This window comes from Amblyomma americanum, chromosome 2, assembly GCF_052857255.1.
Source record: "Amblyomma americanum isolate KBUSLIRL-KWMA chromosome 2, ASM5285725v1, whole genome shotgun sequence".
NCBI lineage: Eukaryota > Metazoa > Arthropoda > Arachnida > Ixodida > Ixodidae > Amblyomma > Amblyomma americanum.
This window is the reverse complement of record NC_135498.1, coordinates 101,855,203-101,881,852: the sequence shown is the minus strand read 5'-3', so window position 1 is coordinate 101,881,852 and position 26,650 is coordinate 101,855,203. Positions and strand designations below refer to the sequence as shown.

At 43.1% G+C, this 26,650-nt stretch overlaps 1 protein-coding gene and 3 pseudogenes across 4 annotated transcripts in view; 1 reads left to right on the top strand and 3 right to left on the bottom strand.

Annotated features, from left to right (window-relative positions):
- The window catches only part of LOC144121679 (uncharacterized), a 19,531-nt gene extending 13,507 nt beyond the window's left edge, over window positions 1-6,024 (top strand). The window contains exons 7-10 of one of the 4 annotated variants that reach the window (XM_077655023.1): window positions 4,956-5,140; window positions 5,213-5,349; window positions 5,697-5,778; window positions 5,948-6,024. In XM_077655023.1, the coding sequence (XP_077511149.1) occupies window positions 4,956-5,140; window positions 5,213-5,349; window positions 5,697-5,734 (360 nt within the window). In that variant the 3' untranslated portion in view covers window positions 5,735-5,778; window positions 5,948-6,024. Of the gene's footprint in view, window positions 1-4,955; window positions 5,141-5,212; window positions 5,350-5,696 lie in introns of all 4 variants that reach the window. The other 3 variants (XM_077655021.1, XM_077655020.1, XM_077655022.1) reach the window with 3 other exon arrangements.
- Window positions 5,925-26,650, bottom strand: LOC144121678 (putative ATP-dependent RNA helicase DHX35; annotated as a pseudogene).
- On the bottom strand, window positions 14,187-15,836 carry LOC144118484 (uncharacterized; annotated as a pseudogene).
- On the bottom strand, window positions 16,460-17,200 carry LOC144118472 (uncharacterized; annotated as a pseudogene).

Genomic DNA, 26,650 nt, shown 5'->3' with positions numbered 1-26,650 from the left:
TGCGCCAGGTTTTTGTGCCGCACCTCTGCTGCTGTGCGATGCAACCCAAGGGCTCGCAACGCCTCCGCGATTTCTGCATAGACTGTGGCGTTTCTCTTCTGGCGCCGCAAATTATTTAGGTGGTCCTGCCAGCAGTCGATGAGAGTGGCTGTCTCGCGCTCGCTCCACAGTTTCTGCACCGACGAGCAGGAGGACTCCATCTTTGTTTACACTGACGGCGAAGCTTGGAGCGTGGTGTTGAGATTATTTTCAAATGTTTGCATATAAGCAGGCATAGTACCTGAAAAATGTTCTGTATTACATTTTAATCAATTACAACAACAACAATTGTGGTTTGGTTTTGTTAACTAGTGTTTATTTTTATAGGTTCATGAGAACGAGAGTGTTCTCGATTGTGCTTGGAACCTCAAGCACTCTTGGGGTATCGGCATTGAGTCAAGCAGGATCGAGCTCGTTTGCGCTTGAAAGTGGCCGTGTGACAACCGTCGATCTGCATTGAGTTCGATGAGCATTGACTCAATGAGGATTGAAAGTGCCCGTGTGACAGGGGTATAAAACTTCAAAACTATTACTGGTAAACAGACATATTTTGTGCCTTGTCCCAGCTGAGTGTTCGTGGAGCCCTTTCGCAGGAAAAAAAATGTTGAAATAAACAGAACAGCAGATGTAATCACAAATAGTTAGGGATTTCTTGAAAGAAAAATGAACTAAAGCCTGCATGTCTTTCACTGGCAGCAAGTTTTATGCATGTTTTCTTTTTTTGGCAGTAGCAAATTTCAGACAGGCAATACAGTGAAATCTCGATACAACGAACTTCGCGGGACCCCCGCGAATCGTTCGTTATACTGAAATATCGTAGTAACGAAATAATCGGAAACAAAAGGTAATATACCGCTCAAAGAGTAATTCCTACCTTTAGAAAGGGCTCTCGTGTGGGCCAGGCATCATCAGATGATAACACAACAAGTGCACTTTCTTGTCTTTATTTAAAGAAATCCATAATTTTCTTCTGGCGACTGCGGCACACGCTCCCCAAGACAAACGATTCAACGTCGTCGACTTTCTTGTGGACAGATTCAGGCATTTCATCACAGCGTGCGATGAAGGTGCGAATCTTGCCAATCGACGCCAAAACATCTGAAGTTGAGACAGCTTCGTCCGTATGTGGCGATTCCGCGTCGTCGTCATCATCCTCATCACCTTGACCGTTCTCGCGCACGCTGGTGACGATGTCTTCTTCGGTCAGCTCGGCTGACGTTAAGGCTTCGCTGTCGCATTCAACGTAGTCCGCAAAAGTTACCGACGTGTCTACGGACATTTTTTCGGTAATTTCGTCCCACAAGGCACTGCTGTCATCCCGTACGTCGTCGCTTTGTTCCGAGTGAGGCGGCGAGTTTCCGACTTCACAATCTTCTGCCTGTGCCGATTTCAAAAGCCCTGCTTTCCGCCAGCAGTTTTTAATGGTGCATGCTTTTACGTTCCACCACGCTCCAGTGAGCATTTCTGCGGCTTGGCGGATGTCAACTGCAGTCGGGCGCCCGAGCCGGATGTTGATGAGCAGTCGTTGCACCATCCGCTTTCGGAATTCTGCCTTTACACTTCTTATAATTCCTTGGTAAAGGGGTTGGAGCAAAGCAGTGTTGTTAGAGGGCAAGAACTCCAGGCGCACATTGGTGAGGCGCACGTTCACGATGTGTGCGGAGCAATTGTCCACGATGAGGAGTATTTTCTTCCCATCCCTCCTCATCTGGTCGTCTAGCTTGACGAGCCAACTAGCAAACAACTCTCGCGTCGTCCAGGCTCGCTTATTAGCCCTGTACTCACAGGGCAAAGACACTACGTTCTTTAGGCAGCGAGGGCTGGTGTACTTCCCTATGACTAGGGGCTTCAGTTTTTTTGTCCCCAGTGCGTTGCAGCAAAACAGGACAGATGCCCGGACACGGGATTTCTTACCGCCCCTGCACTTTTCCCCCTTGAAATTCATTGTTTTGTCCGGCAGCAGCTGGTAAAAGCAGGCAGTTTCGTCGGCATTGTAAATGTCCTCCTCCGCGTAACCTTCGGCGATCTCCTGAAAGCGGTCGTCGCGCCAGGAGATTGCGCCTTCTTTGTCCGCAGCTGCCGCCTCGCCGGAAACCACTTGCCAAGTAATTCCAGACCTTTGCCGAAACCGAAAAAGCCAGCCAGAACTTGCCTCGAATCCGGTGATACCAAAGGCAGTGGCGAATGAACGCGCTTTTTCTTGGAGCATCGGGCCAGACACCGGAATGTTCTGAAGCCTAACCTCCTTGAACCAAGCGAGAACAGCTTCGTCTACATTTTCGTGATTGCCAAGTCGCAAACGTTTTCTCGCGGGATCAAGCTGGGACAGTCGATGAAGCTTGGTGATTTTTTCTCTTTCTTTTAAAATGGTAGCAACGGTTGACGGCGCAATGCCGCGCTCTTTGCACAAGTTCACCTGCTTTTTTCCGGCGTCCAGTTCATGGAGAATTTCCACCTTCTCCTTCAGTGAAAACTGTCGTCGCTTGTTTCTAACACAGGCACCAGCAGAGCTCATAGTCACGCTCTTCAACTCAGCACCACACAGAACTAACTTACACGTCTTCGTGGAGTACGGACAAAAAGCAGGTAGCGAGACCTTGCCTGCACCACCAAGCCACTGCCCTTGCTTGAAAACAACAGAACAAAAAAAATGGCGGAAGTCTAGTGGATGTATCCAACTTCCGGCGAGACACGGATGATGATGAAAGCTACAGCTTTGATATGCCACAGCGAACTCATCTTAATTTCAAAAAACTTCGTAGTAACGAGGCGCGTTTCTATAGGGGAGCAAATAAATTGTGCACGTTATTCTGAAATGTTCGGTATTCTGAAATTCGTAGTAGTGAAATATTTTTGCATTGAAAATATATTCATTTCGGCGGGAATTTTTGAAATTTTCGTAAATCTGAAAAAATCGTTAATGCGGCGTTCGTTGTATCGAGATTTCACTGTACTTCTATCTTAGAGTTCTGCATTGTGCCAGCTGGCATAAATGCTATCCTATTCTGTCTATCAAATGTGTGGGCTCAGGTTTGCGGATGTTATTGAGCAGCATCCCAAGCCCATGCTACATATGTTGGACCCGTTGTGTGTCTTCGGGCTATCACCTCCCGTGTGTGTGTGAAATCTGAAAGGCATTCTGAAAAGCCTTTGAGGAGTCTTCAAGACCACGAGTCTCATGCGATGACGGCAACGATTGCACGAAGCAAAAGGCAGGTTGAGGAGCGCCTGTGGGGTGTGGTAACACCACCACCCCATAGCACCCACCCCACATGAAAACAGTAAAGGGAGCACGAAACACGTGCAGGGGGTGGTCACATGATCGTGGAACAGAGCCATGCGGGGGTCATAGTGCGACGTCACTATCGTAGCTATGATATAAAAGCCATTGCTCAAGAAAACGCTTTCTGAAGTTCCAAATGTGATACAGCTTCCACGTTGAAAGAGAGCATTATTGAAGCATGGTTTTTCCTCTATGATTAGCAGAGACATTGCAGGCAGCTATAAGGTAGTCTTCAGATAGCAAGAAATTAGCACTGCACAGCTGATAAAAGCTTTTTCAAACGACAGCATTCTGTATATCGGAAACGCCAGTGTTCTAAGAATGCAACATGCATAAAAACATACTTGATTGTAAATGTGGCTACATTTTTTTTAGTTATTTTGAAAGCACGTGTGAATAGTCAATAGCAAGTTTCTTCTCTGAAATATTGCTTCATAGTGCGGCGTTTAAAGGTAAATGGGGATTGCGTCGTTGCACTGCTGTTTCTTTTAAGCGAAGCGACAATGACTCCATGAACACCTGCCAGGCGTATGCACCGCGCGCCCAGCATCACCCCGCGTCTGGCGTCAGAAAGGGGCACCCTTCTCCATGTGCCACCTGCAAGCTCCCCTTGGTGATTGGTTATCAGGAAATGAAAGACACCATAGCAGGGAGAAAGGTGGGAGTGAAAGAAGAGATAAAGAGCTGCACTGGCTTAGCACAGCAAATGTGTACCTTTTGCATTTCGCCTCCATTGAAACGTGGCCGGATTCGAACCTGTGGCTCCTGCAGTCAGCTGAGACGTTCCGCAAAAGTCAAAGAGCCGTGCGTTGTCCGATCAGAGAGATTTATCATATTGCAATTTGTGGGCTCTATCGTGATCAGCTTTCGCGGGGAGCCACTGCGCATGCGCAGATTGCCTGAGGACGCCACAAGGCGCCGGCCAGCTTTTGCACGCCTGCCCCGCCAGGGCCAGTCAGTGCATGCACAATGGTGAGATGCGGGTCACACTGTGCTAAATTTCTCTGCTAATGCACGCTGCAGTGCCAGTTACGGTGCGTGCACACCGCGGGTAGCACAGCCACAGACAGCTGGCAGGTGCAGATTTGGGCTCCACGCTTCCATCTGCTCGCATGCACAGACCGGCTCCCGCATACGCACGGGAGTGCAGTCCGAGCTTTGGTTGCCTGCATTCATGGTGCCATCCAGGAGGAGGTGCCACGGGGTTGAAATTTCCTATACGTCCCAGTGGCCACGAATCACAAACGCTAGCACCAGTTACTCCTTCAGTTACGTTCACAACGGATGGTGTATGGAGTTACGGCTTCAGCAGAGGTTTCTTCGGTTAGCCGGGACTAAAGTGGCTCGCGCTTTCCTTCCCCTTGAGGTACGCTGAACCGGAACCACACTAAGCAAGAGTTCCAGAAACATTACTCGTAAGGAATATTTCGAGATTCCGAATACCAAACATTCGGGTCGAATCGAATATTTTTCTTTCCGATTGAATATTCGAAATGATAGAATATCGATTTAGGCCTAAATATTAGGTGTCTGCAATCTTTACTGCATTAAAAAGCAAGGCCAGTTTAACTGGTAGCTTGTTCAGCTAGAGTTTATCTGAACGTGGCTGCTCTGTGCTGCCTCGCAATTTCAGTGCAAGAAGCAGCACATCCTTATTTGCCCTGAACATGCTGCCAACAAGAAGTGCCCAAGAGGGAATAAGTGCTACCTGTCCCATCGTGCTCGAGGTACAAAACGCAAGTGTGAGGAGGATCCACTTCAAGGCAATCATGAGCACTCCAGTAGGGCGGTTGGGCCCTTAAATGCTCCAATACAGAGGCAAGTTTTGTAGGGTGCACCTATTGTACTAGAATCTGGAGTTGTGTCAGCTTTAACTTTCTGCTGTCTTAGCTGGAGTTGTTCCGAGCCCAGCAGGAGCATGGAAAGTGAACAAGAAGCCCAAGAGACAACAAAAGCACCACAATTTATACCATTGGAGTCATGCAGTCCTCTCCCAGTCACTCCTGTAGCCCGCTCCTGCCCAGGTGGTGAGTGCCTTATACTTGCAATCGTGTTTTGTCACAGGGCACTGTAAAGCTTTTTTATGGTTAGTGCCTCCTAGTGGCTAGTAGGTTTTTGTGTACTGTACTGCTTGCTGTTAAAAAGAGATGAGTCTAAGACAAAGCTCGAAATGGCAGACAAGTTTTAAAAAACTTTGTTGGTTGTAAGAATGGACTAGCTTAGCTGCCTTTACACAATTGCAGTACCCAATCTAGTATAGCTTCTGACCTCAATGCATTTTCGTAAGTTTAAACACTTGATGTTCAGTGGTAGAAATATTTCTGTATTCGAACATTACTGCATGTTCTGAGTGGCTTCTAAAACACTATTTCAGAAACTGGAATCCGGATCCGCCCAAACTTTCTTACATAAAATCTGGGGAATCTCGTGGCTCCAGTGCAGCAAGAAATTTCCTGGTAATGAAAATCTTCTAGTCATAAAAGTGTGCACTATACAGTTTAATATGTAGCTATGTGTATAGTGCATGATGATCATGGTGATTCACGATTTTTGTCTACAGTTCAAATTTTTATTCACAGTGTAAATAAAATCCATTGCATTTTCATAAAAGCCTTCCTCTTGCAGCATCTGTGTCCTGCAGAGCAATGAAAAAGTAAGTGTAAAGTTTTGTACATTTGTGAATAAACAAAATATGAAACGTTGCTTACTGTGCCATACTGATAAAATCGTGGTGCAAGTTCATAGAGCCACGAGGTCTCCACTACTGTTACATTCCTCGTGAATTCTCTGCTGGTGTGAACAAGCTGTCCGAAGACAACCCTGTAGGAATATGCAGTCATGTGAATCACAAGTTGCAAAAGGAATTCCCGGTGGCTGATTTATGATATGGTATTGCCTTACCACTTTGGCTGTTTCTGTGTATATAGTACAGATGTGGGGTGTATAGCCAGTGGGTGGTACTCTCCTGAGTAATGCAGGTATGCAGCATAGGCAAAGTGGCCTGCTACAATGCACTGACACACTGAATCAGTGTCACCTGTGATTAAATGATGAATTCTGTAATTAAATGATGAATTCCTAGAAGTGTTAAATTAGCTGTACAGACAAGTTGCAAACTGCAACATACCTTGACAAGAGACTAGTGGCACTTTGTACTTCGGCAGCAGCTTCCGCAGCTGGTTCCTGATTTCAGTGGCTCTCACAGGACCATTGTAATTTAGGAACATCTATCCACACCACTGCTTATCTTTCTCTTTCTACAAGAACATAGTAGTCATTGTCAGGACTGATAAAAAAGCGCACGTGCCTTTAGTTTTCTTGCACACACCATGGTTCCTAGGGGTACCATTCCTTAGCTTGTGGCTTTGTGCTTCTACCATCCCAGCATAACAACACAGTTCTTGAAATTAGATCTACCTGCTCATCATTGATTCTTTGTGAAATCTTTGCACAGTCATTACAGAGCTGTTCCATCCCTCATGATTGGAAGGTGGTTCCGCTACACAAACAAGGCAGTACTGTTTCAGCACTTAAAGGTGCTCTAAAGAGGAATCTGAACTGGTCTTTTTACTTTTGGAACTCTGTGTACACGTTCTGGGCATTCTTAGAAACTTTGAATTATTTTCCTGTGTGGCCGATTGCGCTAATTAAATCGGATTAAACGTCCCGGCTCCTGCCTTTTTTTTTAACAACGCGGTATGTAGGAGGACTCCACCGACATGCCAGCTAGTCCAGTGGTGGCTTGCCGCTCTGCCATTTACGGAGTGATGCGTAAATCAAAGAGTCCCTGTGTATCTTTATTTCCATGGGCCTAATTTGTGGCTATGTTGTCTGTGACTGAAACTGTTTATTCAGAGAAACCTAAAGATCAAAATAGAAGCTAAAGCGAAGCCGCCACTGGACTGGCTGAAAGGCACCCCGTGCATTGGTTGACTCCACCTACCTACCGCATTGGGTTCAAAAAAAAGGAGGGAGCCAGGACGTTTAATCCAATTTAATTAAGGCAATCGACCGCACATGAAAATAATTTGCAGTTTCTAAGAATGACCGGGACATGTAGATAGAGTTCCCGCAGTAAAAAGACGAGTTCAGATTCCTGTTTAGTGCACCTTTAGCTAAAGTGTACCCTGCAAACTTCTTGAGCAAGTAATTTACTCACATCTAGTTACTTTTCTCGAACCTAACAACTTTTTCCATTCATGTCAATACAGCTTCAGAAATTTTTTTTCCTGCAGAATACAACTCCCATCTTTCACTGATGGTTTATTTCGCACTATAGATGCTAATGTTGTGAAGTGCATATTCGTAGACTTTGCTAAGGCATTTGACACTGTTTCTCATGATCTGCTACTACTTAAACTCTGTGCTCTTAATATTGACAAATAGGCATCAGGCTGGATTAAATGTTTTCTTTCTAACTGCAGTCAATATGTCTCGGTTAATGATTATGACTCTCCTCCTATTTCTGTAACTTCTGTAGAACCTCAAGGGTCTGTGTTAGGTCCTCTTGTTTATAATTTACATTAATGATCTTCCTAACAACATCCCATATAAAACTTTTTGCAGATAATTGTGTGCTATATTGTTTAATTACTAATCTTTGTGATGAAGCATGTTTGCAATCCGAGTTAAACAATTTCTTCATGGTGCAGCGATTGGCTCATGACGCTTAAAACCAATAAGTGTAAGCACTTATGTATTTCTAGCTGCGCTTATGATAATGCCTCTTGCTATCTTCTTAACACTCCTTTATTACCTGGCTCATGGTACAAATATCTTGTTATTCACATAACCCACAATCTATCTTGGAAAACGCACACGAACGGCATATCTAACCAGGCTAACTGCATGCTCGGATTCTTGCACCATAATTTCATAGCCACAAACAGCACCGTTAAGCTTCATCTGTAGAGGACGTTAATAAGACTTAAACTAGAATGTATGTGTTTTATTTGGGATCCTAATCAGATAACACTTTAGAGTCTGTCCAAAACTATGGCGACCCATTTATTAATTAGTTCAAATGACTCTTGAACTGCAAGCATATCTGCAATCAAATCAGCCCTTGGTCTTATGGTTCTCTCTCAGCACAGCAAATATTTCACTCATCTCTTTTCCACAGAGTTTATTATACTAACCCTATTCTCAAAGATAAGGTACTCCCTCCTCCAATCTGCATTGACCACAACTTCAAGGTAGGAATATTGCATTGCCGAACCAGCCTTTGTATTAATTCATTTATTGCTCGAACTGGAAATGACTGAAACCACCTCCCTGCCTTCATTGCTGCTATCACTGACACTGAGAAATTCAAGGAAATCGCCACTGATTTTGTATGCCCCTGCTCTCTAATGCCTCCGGGCCTGAGAGTATTGAAAATAATTAACTACAGCAATTGGCTATGTGTGCAAGCTGGACTACACGAAGCTTCTACATCGACACAGCTCGCACACTATGCACACCCAGTGCTTTCAATTGAAACTAAAGCAAAAGTAGGAGCACCACTGTAATGGAAGCACTTACTTGGATGAAGCCATTGTAAACATTGAACAGAGTGAGTAGATCTCCTTCAAGCACTGAGAACTTGTACTTTGCTTTTCTCTGGTAAAGAGTGAAACAGCTAGCAAATAATGTTTCTTCCTTCAATGACGCCTTCATTTCAGAAGTAGTTGTCGCCTACAAGACAAGCAGAATTCCTTGCAATTCAAAGGGCATACCAAGGACCAGAATAACACACTATTTGTCGCCGCAAGCTATGCTCAAAACTGCACAAATTGACAAAGTTATTTTTGCTGCAAAACTGTGGGCGAGTGGTCAGCACCTGTGCACTGGCCAGTTATGAAAGCATTTTTGCACAATGGAAAAAATGCCAGCAGACCGTTTCTGACCTTGAACAGCTTTGTGAATTTGGCTCATAAACGGTACCTTAACAGTGATGCACAATTTTAGCAAGGTAGGACTTCGCACCCTTCCACCTTTGAATTGCCCCCTTCGGACTTCCCGAGTCTTACTGCACTCTATTAGTGTTGTTTGTGGGTAGCACGTGGGAGACTTGGAGCACACTTCAGTCAAATGGACTGAGTCCATTAACATAATCAGCAGCAGCAGCATGACCACGGCCATTGGAGGGCAAATGCCTCTCCTATGTCTCTCCAATTGAACCTGTCCTTTGCCAGCTGCGGCCACCGTATCCCCACAAACTTCTTACACCTAACTTCAGCCTCCCCCTGCTACGCTTGCCTTCTCTTGGAATCCACTCGGTTACCCTTAAGGACCAGCGGTTATCTTGCCTTCGTATTACACGCCTTGCCCAAGCCCATTTCTTCCTATTAATTTTGACGATGTCATTAACCTGCGTTTGTACCCCCACCAACTTAGCCTGCTTCCGATCTCTTAACGTTACATCAATAATTTTTCCTTCCATACTTCGCTGCATTGTCCTTAACTTAAGCTGAACCCTTTTCGTTGGCCTCCACGTTTCTGCCCCATAGGTGATTACCATTTACTGCCTTCAGCATACTTGGCAAATGACCTTTTTTGGTAATGTAGCAGGGGCTAGGCAGGAAACTGAAGGTGATTGGCCTTTGTACCCGGGCCGTGGGTAGTGGGCCCCTCAGCCCTAGCCCGAACGACAAAAAACCCATCCCTCATAGCATGGGGACAAAAGTCTATCTCTGTCCCTTACTTGCCTAGTTTCTGCTGCAATGCCAAAACAAGTTGTCCCCGAGTATAGTTCCAGTTGTTTGATACTTGAAATTTTAAGCTCAAAGTAAGCTTTTCTTTCTTTTTGCTCATTTGAAGCCACAGTCAATCTTCTGGCACATATGAACATGGCTGAATCAAAGAAAAAGGAATTCATGTAAGTGAACTGTCATGCAATCTTTAGAGCAAGGCAGTGACCTATAGTGTTGTACAATAGCTAATACAAGGGCAGTTGCTGTTCTTACTGCTTCTGTCCTCCTGCTTGAAGGAAACAAGAATAGGATTCAATCTGCAGCATTGCAACTATTGTCAGTACCTCTTCTGAGCAGCCAAAGTCACCTGAAAAAAAGGCTATTTAACAAAAATGGTTCTCTTGGGCCATTCTCAGTACAAAAATTGCATACCAGATGTGAGCAACATTTTTGCTTGCATGGCAGGCACTGGAAACATGACCATCTTCATTCCTAACTCTGTGAGGCCACCACTCTTGTCAAGTGCTGGACAAAAAACAAAAAAGACCCTTGCTTGGAATGCTATTACATTAAAATGTGGCTCTGCTTACCTCCTAAAGCATAGTCTAACTCTAATGCATTAATGACGATTCTTGACGGAGGCGCCTGAGAAAAAAAATGCAGGTCACTGCAATTGCAACTCTGCTTGAAAAATTCCTGCAAACAAAATGACTGGGAAATTGCTCACTGAAGGAAAGCTGAAATGCGCTATATTGTTTACTCCCAGTGATTTGAGCTGGAGCATTAAGGTTGATAAGTTGCTGTGTTGAATTGCTGGCTTTGTGAACAGTGGGAGGTGTTTAAAGTCTTCCTGTGCAAAAAAATGTGGACAGAAATCCTTGCCTGCATTTTCTGTAAGCAGGTACTAACGTCTGAACAGTCTGTAGACCTTTCCTGACGACACCCTATCAGCACGGCCTGCCCTTTGCGTAGCTGAAGACTGATTCAGACTTGTCTTTGGATATAAAAAATAGAACGTCACGAAACCACAGTCTACCGCTGCGTAAAGACAGTGCACAACTTTGGGCTCTAAATTTTAATGGCACTGCTTCCGACATTCATGAGCGAGTTACCATAAACAATACCATTGATGGTCACAGAAGCTCAGCAATATTGGTTGCAACAAAAACTTTTCGAACTTTTGGGGTGAAGGGTTGGAAAGCTTTCACGCGTTTGATATGAAAAAGTGCTTAGTCATATAATATTTATGAAATGTTCATGAAGGAAATTGCAATTTTAGTGTGTTATACCAGCAAACAGCGAAATGTATTTATGTGCAGCAAAGGCAGGTAGTTCCATATATTATGTCTGGAATCTGAGTACATGACTTCTTCATTCAACATCCGACATTTTTATTGTAGGTTCCAGTTTAGGCAAGCCTAGCAGCGTGCCTGTAGTATGAGTTTTCTACCTTGGTTGAAATAATGCCACAGTATAGACCATCGCAAAGTTTGTACAGAGCACGCACAGTACAGTCGTGCCTAATTAATATGAACTCATATTACGTGGTTTTTCTGGCGAAGAAACGTTCTGAATCCATTTAAGGCTAGTCAGTATAAAATCTCGCTGTTTGGACAGTCGATAGGGCAAAAATGCACTGAGCCCATTGAGACCCATGTATTTTTGCCGACGTAATGTGGACAGTGATGTGAACAAAATTGTGACTGTGGTAACCAGATACTGATATAAAGAGAAGGACTGCTGACACTCTTTGGATTTGAGTAAAAATTTCATACGCATTGAATCGTGACTTTGTTGCACATTGGAATGCGTATCATACCACATGCCATACAGTGCACACACTTCTTCGGAAGTCAGTGAACTGCCAGGCGCAGTTACTCCTGGCTATGCACTTTTTCGCTGCCTAAGTGTTTTTCTTTCTGGTGTACAACTCGTAGTCAACAAGTCTCTAAGGGCTCAGGAGACTCAATCCCTGGTGTGCTTTATTTATTCTACATACAAGGAATTATAACACTTTGAAATGAATGAACAAAGCTGCTCTCTTACAGCATTACCTTTCTAAAAAGAACACACAGCCAGAAAAAAAATGAAAGTGCCTCACGGGCTTGATGCAATATCGGAGGCATGGTAGGTGGTAAGCTCAAAGGAATAGAACTTCATGCAAGTGCAGTGTGAGGAACCTGAATATAAGCGGCGATAATCCTTTCAATCAATCCAAGAAGTAAGAATACGAGTTGAAATTAAACTTGTTCTCAGCCTCGGTAGGTTGACGGTTGTATCAATACCTTTAGGTCAGTACCTTGCGATAGTACACTCTGATATAGTAAAAGCATGGGTATAATATTTAGTGAAACTATGGTCCTACTGCGCGTTCGATAGATGACTACATTGTTTATCTTTTCATTCACAGTAAAGACATCTGTAATAAGGAAACAGTTGTCATAAAGAGCGTTTGGTCATGGCGACATACCTCCCGCGTAATGACGTCGCAGCACACAAGCAGTCTCGGACATCTAGGAGTGACAGACGCATAATGGTGCAATTGCAAGGCTAACTGTTGGAGGCAAACTGACATCAAAGACAATAAAATGTCGCAAGGACAAGCTAACTTTTCGAAGGCATTATAACCGCGAGGGAAAGCATATGGCATGGGCCATTGAAGGGAAAGCAGTAAAATAGCAGAGTAGGTTGGGAGAAAAAAGGTCAATAAAGGCCGAGTTTGGGCGAGTTGGTTTACCCTGCTGAACGTAAAAGCGCAAAAAACAAGGATGTAGAATAAGACGCACAACACGAGCGCTCACTTCCAACTGATCTTTTACATGCAAGGAACAGAAAGAAGGAAAAGAGGGTTGTCGTCCTCTTTTTCACAAGTGCAAAATCCTTTACGGGAACAAATGTCAAATTACGCGCGAAATTGTTGAGGCGTTGGAGATAGCGCGAGCTGGTGTTGACTGTGTAAGTACTCCGTCAATTCTGCTCTCACAAAAAGAGATGTCCTATCTTTTATCATTCAAGTGTGACGCTCGATGACTCATCTATCTTTCACTACTCTGTAGTAATGCCTTGCAGGCATTATCGAGAGTATAAAATCTGTTTCTTGCATGTAATAATGATCAGTTGGAAGTGAGCGCTCGTGTTGTGTGTCTTATTCTACGTCCTTGTTTTTTGCGCTTTTACGTTCAGCAGAGAAAAATGGGTAGACGGCAGCAGCTTAAAGGGGGGGGTTCCGTGCTTGATTGTGCTATGCGCATTAACTATTGCCTCTTAAATGACACTACTGAGGGTGGCAAAGACAACACTGTGTTCACGCAAAGCTTTTATTTTCATATGCACTTAAACTCCCCCTCGTGTTATAGTTATACACATTAATGAGGAACCACTGTAAATGCGCATTTTGCAGCATCAGTACTCTAGTTTCACTTTTCTAAACGGCACGTTTACTGTAGTGCAGGCTTTTGACTAAAGTAACGACATCTACCCTCGTTAAAAACTATAACTCAAGTAATTTGCAAAAAGTGCAAAAAGCTAATAAGTACACGACTATGCAATCAACTGGCTGCCTTGACGGCTATTGTCCAGAATGGACACCTATGTAGCCCTATGCAACATAAGTGGGCTAGCCCAAACAATAGATAAGCAGTGCTGAAAAGTAAATAAAATCAATAAATTCATTGAGACAGATATGATAGAAGAATGGATCTCTCCTCGTGATTGATATAGGCATTAAATATCTTTTGTGCCCTTTTCTGTCTACCTTATAAGCATGCTGCAGACTCATATTGATAAGCAACAAATATGCAATGTGCTGCAAGTGGCTACCCAGGCATTGCCTGCGGAAGTATGCTTGTCCCAATAATCTATTGTTAATACAACTTCTTACGTGTCCGCTAGCCCTAACTATTTTTTCTTTTCCTAGCTTATGTTTTATAAATGCTCTCAAACTTCTTCGGGTGTCATGAAAATAGCCCGCCCTCGCTATTCTTTTAGTTCTTTCGTTTGGGAGAGATGGTTCCTTTCTTCAAAGGCACTATCGGGAAGTAAAGTCTGGGGACCATGTGTCCCTGAAACGAAGCTGATAGCTCTATAATTAGCCGGCGGGCGGCTGGAGACCACACTTGTGGAGATGAAAGAACAGAACTTTGAGTTTCACCTCCACAAGTGTGGTCTCCAGCCGCCGGCTAATAGCAGAGCTATTGGCATTGTTCGAGGAACACGTGGTCCGCAGATGTAACTAGCAAGGACGACGCAACAGCATGATGGCTGGAACAAGAAGAACGATTGCGTTATCAAAGAATTTGATTATATAGGCGTGGGGCCGTGTGCCGAGAGTATATGTGCATTTAGGGTGCGCAGTTATGCTACAGTTGCCTTATCAAATACATCCCTTTCTGGTAACAAGTAAACTATTATAATTGTAGACCTTCTTAAAACTTGTTAAAAGTTCATCGCACCACACGTAAGGATTATACAGACACTTGATTAAAATTTCGTCATACTGAAGATGTTGCGGTGGCTTCACGGTTCGGGTCGACCTTCTCAAAGCTGGCGGTGGTATAATCGGGGTCGCAAGGTTGCCCATTGTCGATGGTTGACGCGTGACTGTTTGCGAGGTTGGAGCTGTCGCTGTTGAATGGTAGCCAGAGTCGTTGTCCGCATGGGTGGTGTTGATGTAGCCATCGCTTGCCTCTACAAGCCGTTCACCGGTTTGCAGTAGGTGACGACGGTTGCGCATGAGGAGCTTCTGGTCCTCCGTTTTTACCAGGTACGATCTTGGGTAGGGCATACCCACCACTTGGGCTTTCCGGGATCATGCAGTATATCTGAGTCTCACGGTGGTACCCTTTTGGAGGGGAGGCTAAGGCCTTCCAGCTTGTTTTTGACCGCGCTTATTGACGTCGGTTGCAGTCATAGCACTGAAGTCCGGAAGGTTAGCGTGAAGGCACCTTCCTTGCAGGAGTTCACCAGGGGATCGCCCGTCCTCCAGTGGGGTAGTGCAGTAAGCCAGCAGGCCCAACCAGAAATCATCCCCCGAGTCTGCACTTTTCTTCAAGATGCACTTCACAATCTGCACACCTTTTTCCGCAAGCCCATTAGACTGCGGATAATGAGGGCTGGATGTAATGTATGTGAAGCCAAATTTCTTTGAATATACAGCAAATTCATAGCTAGAAAATTGCGGACCATTATCACTATATACTTCAACTGGCACGCCAAATCTTGCAAAGATAGCACTCAGGGCTGCAATGGTTGATCGCGCCGATGTGTGTGGCAGTTTCTGGACTTCTGGAAAGTTTGATAAGGCATCAAAAACAACTATGTACGAGTCTCCCGCAAATGAAAAAATGTGAGCCCCAACTCTATACCATGCACGACCTGGCACGGGTTGCATTTGAAGCGATTCCTGCGGCTGTAAGCATACTTGCGGCATGTAGGACACATTTGCACCATAGAAGTGATTGCAGCATTGAGCCCTGGCCAAAATACAAGACGTCTGGCTCTTTAATGCCTTGCATTTTTGCATGCCGAGATGACCTGCATGAATTCTTTGCAAGCATTGTTTGACGCATGCTTTTCGGAATAACCACTTTCGATGCATTTAAAAGTAGTCCGTTGAAAAATTAAAATTCTTGCTCAAAAGGCTTGAGGTCACCTTGTACCGGTAGCCCCAACGACAAACTAGTGATTACAGACTGCAGGTAGCAGTCACGAGCAGTTGCTGCCTGCAGTTCTTTCTGTGTTTCTGCCGTGATTCTGCTACCTAGTAGCTCGACTGCATGAACTTCGACGTCGTCCGTGGCACCAGCCTGGTCTTGGTTGTCAGCAGTCAACCGGGACAGCATATCAGCAATCACAAGGTTCTTCCCAAGAATATACTGCAAGGCAAAATTATACTTGAGCAATCTCAAAAAGAATCATTGAAGACGAGGTGGCATGTCACCGACTCCCTTTTGAGCAATTGCTAAAAGTGGCTCGTGGTCCGTTTCGATCATCAGTTTCCGCCCATAGACGAATTGGTGAAATTTTTCGCATCCGAAGCAAATTGCTAGGGCCTCTTTTTCTATGTGAGCATAACGATTTTCTGCTTCAGTAAGGACTGGGGTCGGGATGCATGAGCTATGGGCCGCCACTCGTGGCACTGCAAAAGAGCAGCGCCGACGCCGTTATGCGATGCGTCGCAAGATAACTTTGTTTCCCTTCGTGGGTCGAAGATTGCTAACACGGACACAGTGGTCAAAATTTGCGTGACGCTTTTCCACTCTTTGGCGTGGTTTTCCGTCCACTCAAACTCCATGCCAGCTTTGATGAGAGTTCTTAATAGCGCCATTCTTTCAGATAGCTGCGGCACAAACTTGCCAAAGTAGTCCAACACTCAAAGCATATGGTGAACACCGGCCTTGGATGTTGGCACCGGCATTTGAACCAAACTTTTAACCGACTTCACTTTGGCGGTCGATTTCCAGCATCAACTTGCAAAGTGGTTGAACTTGCGGCAAGAATGACATATCTTGCCGAACGCTGGACACTGTTTAGGCCTGTGTTTACGGTTACATTTCCTGCAGCAGTACTCTTGATTATCGTGACACAGCTTTTTATCGCGTTGCTGCTGTTTTTTCATTGACACTGTGTGACTTAAAACACTGTCAACGCAATCTTCTGACTTATTCCAAACTTGGCTCCTTAGTGCTGCCAATTCTGCAGCCTTGCACAATTCTTCAGCTTTTAGTAGCGTTAGGTCTTTTTCGGCGTGCATTCTTTCACGAAGCTTTGAGTTATTTGTACCAAACACAATTTGGTCTCTAATCAGTGAATCATGCTTATCCCCAAAATTGCACTGGGTTGCCTGTCTCTTTAAGTAGCGCACAAATTTCTCAAAAGGTTCCTTCTCCATCTGACTCCTTGTACGAAATACATATCTTTCATGAATGTCGTTGATCACCTCGGAGAAATAAGCGTCGAAATTCTGCACCACAGTTCAGTAGCTTTCCTTGGTTTCACGGGGGCCGTACTGGAAATTGTTCAAGACGTCGAGTGCTTCTTGTCCGGCAAAGCTCAGCAAGAGAGCAGCTTTTGAAGCATCACTTTTCGGGGCCTTCTCTACTGCCGTTGCTTGCAGATACAGCTCGAACCTTTGCTTGGAGCGCTGCCAATTTTCTGATAGGTTGCCCGATAGACGCAAAGGCTTTGGCATCCTCAGTAGCTCCATTCCGCGCCGTTACTACTGGGCTTTGGTCGGCGGCAGCTATTTCTGACACCATGTAACTAGCCAGGGCGACGCAACAGCATGATGGCCGGAACAGGAAGAACGATTGCTTTATTCAAGCATTTGATTATATAGGCGCGGGACCGTGCGCTGAGAGTATCTGCGCAATTAGGGTGCGCATTCATGCTACCGTTGCCTTATCAGATACGCGAGACTTTTGTCCCCGACTATACATACTTGCGCAAGAAAAACTGCAAAAAACGAGGTAACACAAACAACATGTCTCTATTTTTGTGACTTGCACACACAAGACGGGAGGAAAATTCTCGTGAACACAGTGTAGGAAAACCCGGCATCTCGGCACTGTCTGATGTAGGCTTGAAAGACTCTTCCTGCAGGCAGAACACATGATCTTGTCGCAGCAGTCTGCAGACAAGCTTTCTTTTTTGCTTTTTACGCAAAGAAAAAAATGAATGAATGCACTGATGCTCACAGTGCCAGTGCCTACCTTTCCGTATTGCATCACAAGTGAAGCTGTATCTCCAAGCTCTAAACAAGAGAGTGCCTACGTGAGGCCAGCACCTTCTCCAAGGACAGGAAGGGCTTGCTCTAGTCATTCTCGCAAGAGCTTTTGTATGCAAGGAAATTAAATAATGCTGTGACATTTATGGCTATGATTCCAGCCACAGCCCACCACTATGGCATCTTTCACAACCCACGTGCAGCCAAGTGACGTTAAACATCACATACCATACCAATTTGTGGCTCTGGGAGTTTCAAACAATTTGTATCAGCAAGCAATTATGTGGAACCAATGACTTTTTACATGCAATTTACCCTCGCCATATGTATGGGAATAAACTGCACAAGTGTTGTGAATTGGGCTTGTTGGTTGCCGATCATATTTGAAACAGCGGAAGGACGGGATACAGTAAGGAGACACCACAAGCGCTGACTGTCAACTGGTTTTATTCCAAGGGACTGAGGAACATATATGGGTTTGACAAGCTAAGAACAAAAAAATAATTCCAAAAGGTACACAACGTGGCATGACACAGGGAATGGCACGTGCCCAGCTCGGCTGCTTACAGGATCTCAAAAGGAAAGCCACCATGAACAATGAAACAAGTGTAAACAAGCAATAACAAAAAATTAAAATAAGAGTATAAGACAGCTAAAATTTTTTAAAGTAAAGCGAAAAAAATCAAGTCTATGGGAAGAGGTATTCACTTTAAAATTTAGTATACTGTTACCATGTGGTACACAGTATTACCATGCCCATTAAGCACAGCTGCGCATGAAAAAGCTAGTCTTTAGAATTTCGAACACTACCTCAAAGGTGGTTTCTCGTCCATTCTGAAGCACTTCAGTGTGCTCAAAAGCTACTGAGAATGAAAGGGGACGCAAGATATTTGAGAGCAGTAGGACGAAGTTCAAGTTTATTGAACATTCAGTTCAGCTTTTTGAAAGGATACCATCAACTCATATATCTTGTTTTCTTGAATTTTCTTATTGTTCAACCCTTGCTTATCTGCTGTTTGAGTCCATGTATGATATAACAAATGTATTTCTTACAAAAGCCATGAGGTTGTTCGAAAACAAAGTCATCTTGCTCTTGCTGTCATTCTGTTTTATTCTTGCTCTCCCAGATGGACATGAGCCAGCCAGCTCAAGTTAATACTATTTTAAATATAATGCACGTGCAAAACCTAAAGAACCCTACAGCAACAGTGTGGTTAGCATATACCTCTGAAAGAGTTCAGACCTCAAATTTGTGTGCATATGTCTTGCATTATGTGAAATGGCTTTTACTCCAAGCTTAGCTCTTTTTGCACAGTTAGCAGAGTGAGTGCATTTAGCAAATTGTATGCATATTCCTAAAGCATTGAAAATAAGTACAGTTAAAGTCAGATCTACAAGAATCGCATGCAAAGTAGCGTGAAGCCGCCTGTAAATGAGTGCTGCAGTTCAAGGAAGTGTTTACCTTAATGCAGAAACAGCTTGGGCTTTGTAGGGTACCTTGCTAGTGATATTGAGCATCCCCGCTCCCTAATTTTTTCTGAATGCATAAAAAGAACATAGAAACTGAAGGTACAATATTCAGCTTTGGCAAGTCTCCCAACTCTCCTTTGTTTTGCCCCCAATTTTCACCTCAAAACTGAGGCATGAGAAGCTCCAAGCAAGCGTATCAGCATAGACATCACTTAGGTGACTGCCTTATACCAAGCATTAAGTTGCTGTTAGAAATGAGGGAGCTTAGTTTATGTTTTATGAATGCTACATGTCATTTATGACTAAAATTTGTCTCAAATGTTCACAGTGGCATACTCCGCCTGCTGAATGTGTTTCCCACTCGCAGTGAGTGGTTCAGATCCTCTTCACTGTTGGATGGTCAAAGGTAGCAAGAATGAAGAGCCCAGAGTTCCGCATGCCACACACCTCTGATAAATGACTGTACACTATGCTTCTTGTAGTCACTGTACTACTGGCAATGGAAAGCAGCCAAGGTAACCTTCTAGGCAAACAGTGACGCACTGCATAATTGTTCAGTGGTGTAATGTATCAATGCTTGGATTCAGGTGAATTTCCTGAACACTGCTACTCTCCAAATTTTCCATACCTGTTTGGATTGAGGTAGTGATCCATACAATGGTAAAACATACATGCTTGGAATGCCAGGTGTATTTTTTGTATTCCTTGAATACTTTCTGAAACATTGCAGCTTAACTGCTATGAACTTTATCTTTGTATGATAAAAAAAAACATTTGAAGCTTGAATAATGAAAAACATTCCTGTTTTAAAATTGTTCATGTGCAGAATTTATCTGCACCCAACATTCATCATGAATCAAGCAAACTCAACCCATATGTGAAAATTGCACAAGAATATATATTTAATGTCATTTTTGTTTTCATCTTCTTCTGACTAAAGCCTCTTTATAAGACTGTGTTCAGGGCTAAACATGTTGGTGATGATTTCGAAGGATACCGAGGAGAACTATATCTAAATATTGTTCTCAATAAAAATTGATTCTCTGGCTCCTCTTAGCTATGTTGACATTTTTTGGGGAACAAAAGACACATTTAGCTGTCGGAAAAACCAAATTTAAAAATTTTCCCACCATTCGGTTCAAGCTCGTGATGTCCTTACTGAAAAGGACTGGTTGTTACCTTTTTGAACTGAATGCCGGTGCTGGGATCTACATCCAAAAATCATTATCAACACACTAAATTTACTTGAGAAACAGACCGTTGATGGAGACACCTGTATTTCATTGTTTGGTGTTTTCTATAACTTATAAAAGCTCTGTTTTTGGTGACAGTGGTTGCTTTGTGCTTAACGCACGCCCTGTCGATACAGGCCAACTTTATTTTTGTCCTCAGTATCCCTTTAAATTGGAACTAGCAAGGCAACATGTAGTTAAGGCCCTTTGTTTTTGTGTAAAGCACAATGTCATCTGATTTTATTTATTTATTTATTAATTTATTCAATACTGCCAGCCACCTTTTGGTGGCCAAGGCAGGAGTGGGGATACAATTGCACAGTGCTTTGTCAACAACGAAAAAAGGAGAAAAAAAGGCAGGCAGGCAGCAAAATTTCTGTGAACAACTCAAATAGTGGACGAGTAACAAACACTCTACATTAAAATTAAAAACAAAGCGTGACAAGGGCAACACTCCAGAATCGAACCAAACACCCTAACTTGACCAGCTGGGGTTGATTGCAGATAAAAATGTGTCGGCTGAAGATGAGGTGACCACTTCGCGAGGTAGAGCATTCCAATCGGCTATCGTTCTTGGGAAGAACGACAGCTTGTACGCAGCGGTTCTGCATTTGGGCATTACAATTGTTTTATCGTGTTTGTGCAGAGTTTGTCGTGTTCTGTAGTACTGCATATAATTGTCAGTCTATTCTGGTGTGATTATTGACGATGTCGAATAACGTTTTTAAGCGATGCCTTATGCGACGAGATTCCAAGGTGGGTAAACCGGAAGGGCTAAGAAGATCAGGGATCGATACCTGTCTTCCGTAGGCATTGAAAATGAAACGTGCTCTTTTTTGGACACGCTCTATACATGTGGCATCCATTTTCATATGCGGGTCCTATACTACGTCAGCATATTCGAGTAATGGACGCACCAGGGAAGTATATGCCACAAGCTTTGCTTTAGTGGAAGCATGTTTTAGCCGGTATTTTAAAAGCCATAGTCTTTTAGATGCTACTGAGGTTATGCTATTTATGTGTGAGCTCCAACTTAGATTCGAACTGATCGTTACGCCAAGGTACTTAAATTCAGCTACCCGTTCAAGAGAAACGCTGTTAATTTTGTAAGAGTGCATCAATGGAACTTTTTTCCTGGTTATGGTCATTTGTTTGCATTTACTAACATTTAACTACATTTTCCAGATGTTGCACCAATTACTAACAGCACCTAAATAATTATCTATAATTAGCTGGTCGCATTCGGAGTGGATTGTGTGATAAATTACGCAGTCGTCTGCAAAGAAACAAGCCTGCACAGGAGAATTGAACTTGAGGTCATTTAAATATATAAGTAAAAGAAGTGGCCCGAGGACTGAGCCCTGCAGCACACCTGAGAGCACTGGAGTGATCGACGAACTTGAACCACAGATCTGCACGTACTGCAGCCAGTGGGATAAGTATGAATCAAGACATTGCAGAACTTGTTTGTTTTCTAAGATGTGCTTAAGTTTAAGTAAATGTTTACAGTAAAGTACTCGGTCGAACGCTTTTTCAAAGTCCAGAAAAATGGCATCAATTTGCCCTGCTGTATCAAGAGCTGAGAAGAAATCGGTAGTATGTAATAACTGTGTCGTAGTCGATAACCCATGGCGAAAACCATGTTGGGACTCAGCTAAAAAGTCGTTTTCCTCCAAGAACGTTGTGATGTGATTAGAAATGAAGTGTTCCATTACTTTGCCTGCAGTGCACAGCAAGCTTATTGGCCTCTAATTTGTGACGGGGAGCCTATTACCAGATTAATGGAGTGGGACAACTTTAGCAAGTTTCCTATCACTGGAGACCTCACGTCTATGCAGCATTGAAAATAATAAAGATGCAGACTAGCATTGAAAATAATAAAGAGGTATTCCGCGCACCATTCCGCGTACCTGCAAAGAAATGTATTCGGAATGTCATCTGGCCCAGATGATTTCTTTATAGTCAGGTGAAGAAGAGCGGAGAAAATGCCTGCTTCACTTATAGTAAGATCGGGTACATGAAGATTGCTTGATCTGAAATCAGTTGTCCGGTCATCACCTACCAGAAACACAGAAGAGAAATAGTGAACAAACGTTGTAGCTATTTTTTGGTTATCACTAACATCCACACCATTTATTGTCAGTTTGTTTACTGCGTCTTTTGTTTTCTGTTAGGTGAGCCCAGAATTTTCACGGGTCATTAACCAAAAATTTGTGCAGTTTAACATTCAAGTATTGAAATTTTTATACCTTTATTTTGTTTCTTAAGTCTCTGTGAAGTAATGCCAGTGTACTGTGTGCGACATTTGACATATTGTGGGAAAGGCGTTTTATATGGCGCTTTAACTGAAGTATATTACGTGTAATCCAAGAACTCTGGCTGTGCATTTTTTTATTCCTCAGCGGGACGTACCGATGTATACACCTGTGCACCGTATTTTTAAAACCGAACCACAAGTCATTCAGACTCATGTCGCTGTCAATGTGCGCAGCAGAAAATTTGTCGTAGTCTTGTTCAAGAAGATCTAGAATACTTTCATCCTCAGCATTATTAAAGTCATAAAATTGTTTCGTTGTTCTGCGTGTAATTGGACGTGCCATTTTGGTTTTGAAGAGCACTAGATCGTGGTCGGATATACCATGCATAATATCTACCGTAAACCCGAGCCGTTCAATAACATCAGATTCAAACACAAGATCCAAAAGCTGCATTCCGAACAAATTCCCTAAAAAATCAGGCTAAACCAGATATATCCTCCAAAATAAGCCTTATAGACAACATTGGTTTTCCAGTTCACAAGCCTGAAGGCACCGCAAGAAATTTGAAGATATGTTTATTCCAGAGGGGTGGCTACGGTCAACTAGTGATCTTAAACCTCTTATGCTCAATATTCATGAGGCTGTTGAATTTGAAAATAAATTCACATAGTGCGATTTAGAATTGAGAGGCCAAAACACTGGTACCAACCAAATGTATTACTGATATCATTGTGCTCGTAGTAAACGCTACCCACGCTAACGATGTCCTGCTCCAAGGTCCTTGCATGTTTAAAATGGCTGCCTTGATGTGCAATGTTCTCGCAAAGTAGACCTATAAAGGCAGGCATGTCTTGGTCAGGCACAGGAGTGCTGCGTATGGACTTTCTAATTTACGTGATAAAACATTTGTAATAAATAAGGAAAAAAATGTTTGGTAAGCAGTTTTTTAGCGCAACCTGCCAATTCCATATTTATGAAATAATGACGGCATTTTATGTTTAGCAGAAAAATGAGCATGCCCAAAAAGATCAAATTGTGAAACTTTTTTTCAAATAACCCGATTTGTACCCAAATTCGAGCTTAAAAAGAATCGTGGAATGTTTACCTTACGAATTCCAGAAAAAATAAAACTTGAAAACGAAGGGCCCTACATATAGTGTTTCTGCCTACTACCTGCTAACCATTACGTATGACCAACAGCCAGCAGTAGCTGGTTGGTAACACTGAACACATTATGTATTGACATTACCTAAAGCTTTGAATGCAGATGTGTAAAGTGACAAGCTATGTGAACAAAATGCATCATATGCTCTTCTCAAATATTCAGACTGCCAAAAATCATTATACTTCTACAGAAAGCCAGTCTCAGCTCTGTTTCCCAACAAATAGAATAAGATTCTACCACAATGGTGGGAGTCCGCACTGCAATGCGGTGGAAAGTACTACATTACCAAAAGGTAGGTTCAGTTTGGCTCTCTTTCAACACAGAAATTCTGGCACCTGCAGCCTGCTGACCGCAAAAAGTTATTAGTTAATTTTTCTATTGCAATCCAGTACTGTGGTGAAAGGTATGTTGAGCTACCATATGAAGATAAAGTGTATATTATGGCAGGTCATGCTAAGGATGTTTCCAAGTTGCACGAGCAAAAATAGGGATGGCTTCTGCAAACACCACAGTGGCTGTGATATTACAGCCCGGGAGCATGGTAAAACCTGTGAATTTTTCTAATTCACTTATGACTATGTGCTCTGTCCACATGGTGCTGGTGATGTCAATTGTAACCAGTGTTTACATGCACTAGCTTGGAATAGGATCAGAATAAAGGAGAAACTGCATTAGACAGTCAAATTACCTCACGGCTAAATAAATCCCAGGAAAGTTAATTTGTTGCCAGTGACAATTCTAATTTAAATACTGCACTGACACTAAGAGAAATAAAGCAGTAATAAGACTACATTACACTTAGTGTTTTTAAATGAGCACTCAAAATTAAAATAATTGCAATATTTAATTGAGAAGACTGAAAGCTTTTTCCACCTCATCCTGTCCAGTCAGGAAGACCAGCACGTGGCCCATGCATTGTGTTTCACGAATTTCCACAACAGTTTCAACAGCTGCCTTCGCGCAATTTGGCACTGGGTTGGTCAGGTAGTACACTTCAACAGGATATACTCTCCCTTGGATGCTTAAGATTTCTGATGAAATATGTTTGCTAAAAAAAAGGAAGGGTTGAATAGTACTGTGCACTCTGAACATGGATTCTAGCTCTCCCTACAAATACACCTAAAGCCTACTACACTTCTGCACCTTAGAGCTGCTACTGCATTTCAATGTTTTTATGTTTTCATATTGCTACAGCACTTAGTCTTGTTTAAATAAAACTCCTGTTAAATTGATTTTAAGAACAGAAGACAAAATTCAGACATTACCTACAGGAAATCACCATGGACAATCCAATAATACTGATTCTGAATTTGATTTAATCCATAAACAGGTCGAAGCAAAAAGTAAAGTTGTAAGGTTGACTTTACAAGGAAAAAGTCAACTATCAATGCATTAGAATGAGGGAAAAGCTTAGATTTTTTTTCCTCAGCAGTTTTAATATATGCAATCCTTTTAATGCTGTCTAATGTTCAATGCAGAAGAAAAAATAAATTTGGTTCTTGAGCTAAGTTCTCGTTCTGAGTGGTCCCTTCAATTTTTTCACACTTGCACTATATGCTGCAAATTAAGTTTTTCATTAGTATTACCACCACAACCCATTGTGCAGTGGTCTGGTCATTTACTTCCATACAACATTGTTCACATCTGTTTTCACTAGATAGCAAGCCATGACAAGCTAAGGCTCACATTAGCTTATAATTGGCCTGTAGCAATATGATATCTGTGCCTTGCCACACTTTTCAATGCCACTGTGAAAAAATAACTCTTCAGAACTCCTGCTTCCAGTGTTGCAGATGATATAACAAGGCGGCAGTCTGGCCTTTTAAAGCAGTATCTTCTTCATGAGTCCCAAAGATGTGTCAGTCAAGAGGGTTCTTTCATGTGCTTCATGAAGCATGAGAACCGAGTAAGGGCAGGAGTGGACTGGCCATTATTTCATTCATAAGTATTCCTTCTGTCATGAACTGAAATAAGAGAAGATTATCATGCTCATTATACCGACCTAGCCAGTGACAGCATGCCATTCAGCATGGGATGCACGTCACGTCAAATAAGAGGCAGTAGGTTTTTTTGAACAATTGACACTTATTTCAATCTTTGTCCTTTCCTTGTCAAAGCAGTCATTAAACCGCACACAGTAGCCAACCTCTTGGTCTTCCAAACAACCTTTCTCTTTTGCTACCCTCCTTGCCAGCTGTGAAGCAAGAGCAAAAATATAAGTGCACCAGTGTGAAAACAGGTCTGCTTGAAAGAAATAGTAACTACTGATATGGCCGCCACTCGTCTGGGCTGCGTGACTCCGATCATTTGACCCTTAATCTGCGCCCAGCCTGCTTCCATTAAGTACTGAAATAACCGCACATTGCAGTAGAGTGAGGATGCACGCACAGGCTATTTAGAATTCTCACGTGAGGAATTTGTGTACTTTTACCGCTGCCAGTTTCACCAGTAACAATTAAGACTCTATGCTTTTCCAGGGGGTACAGGATGTCTATACGATTCTGCAAGGCACAGCCATACATGAAGCATCAAATAACAGCAAGATTCAGTGAGAGAATGTTATTACGAATTGCTTACCTTGAACACTGGCAGCCGTTGTCTCTGTTGGCTGATCGACAGGGATACGCTTGGGTTATACGCATAGTTGGTGTACTCCGCAGAACCATTTACTTCTTCTATGGTCCATTCCTCGTTTAGGAATTCCCCTTCTCCTCCCAGATCAATGCCAACATGTAAACAAAACTGGGGACCTCAAGTATGTTAATTGAGACTCACCTGGTTCCTGAAACACTGGTCTCTGAAACAT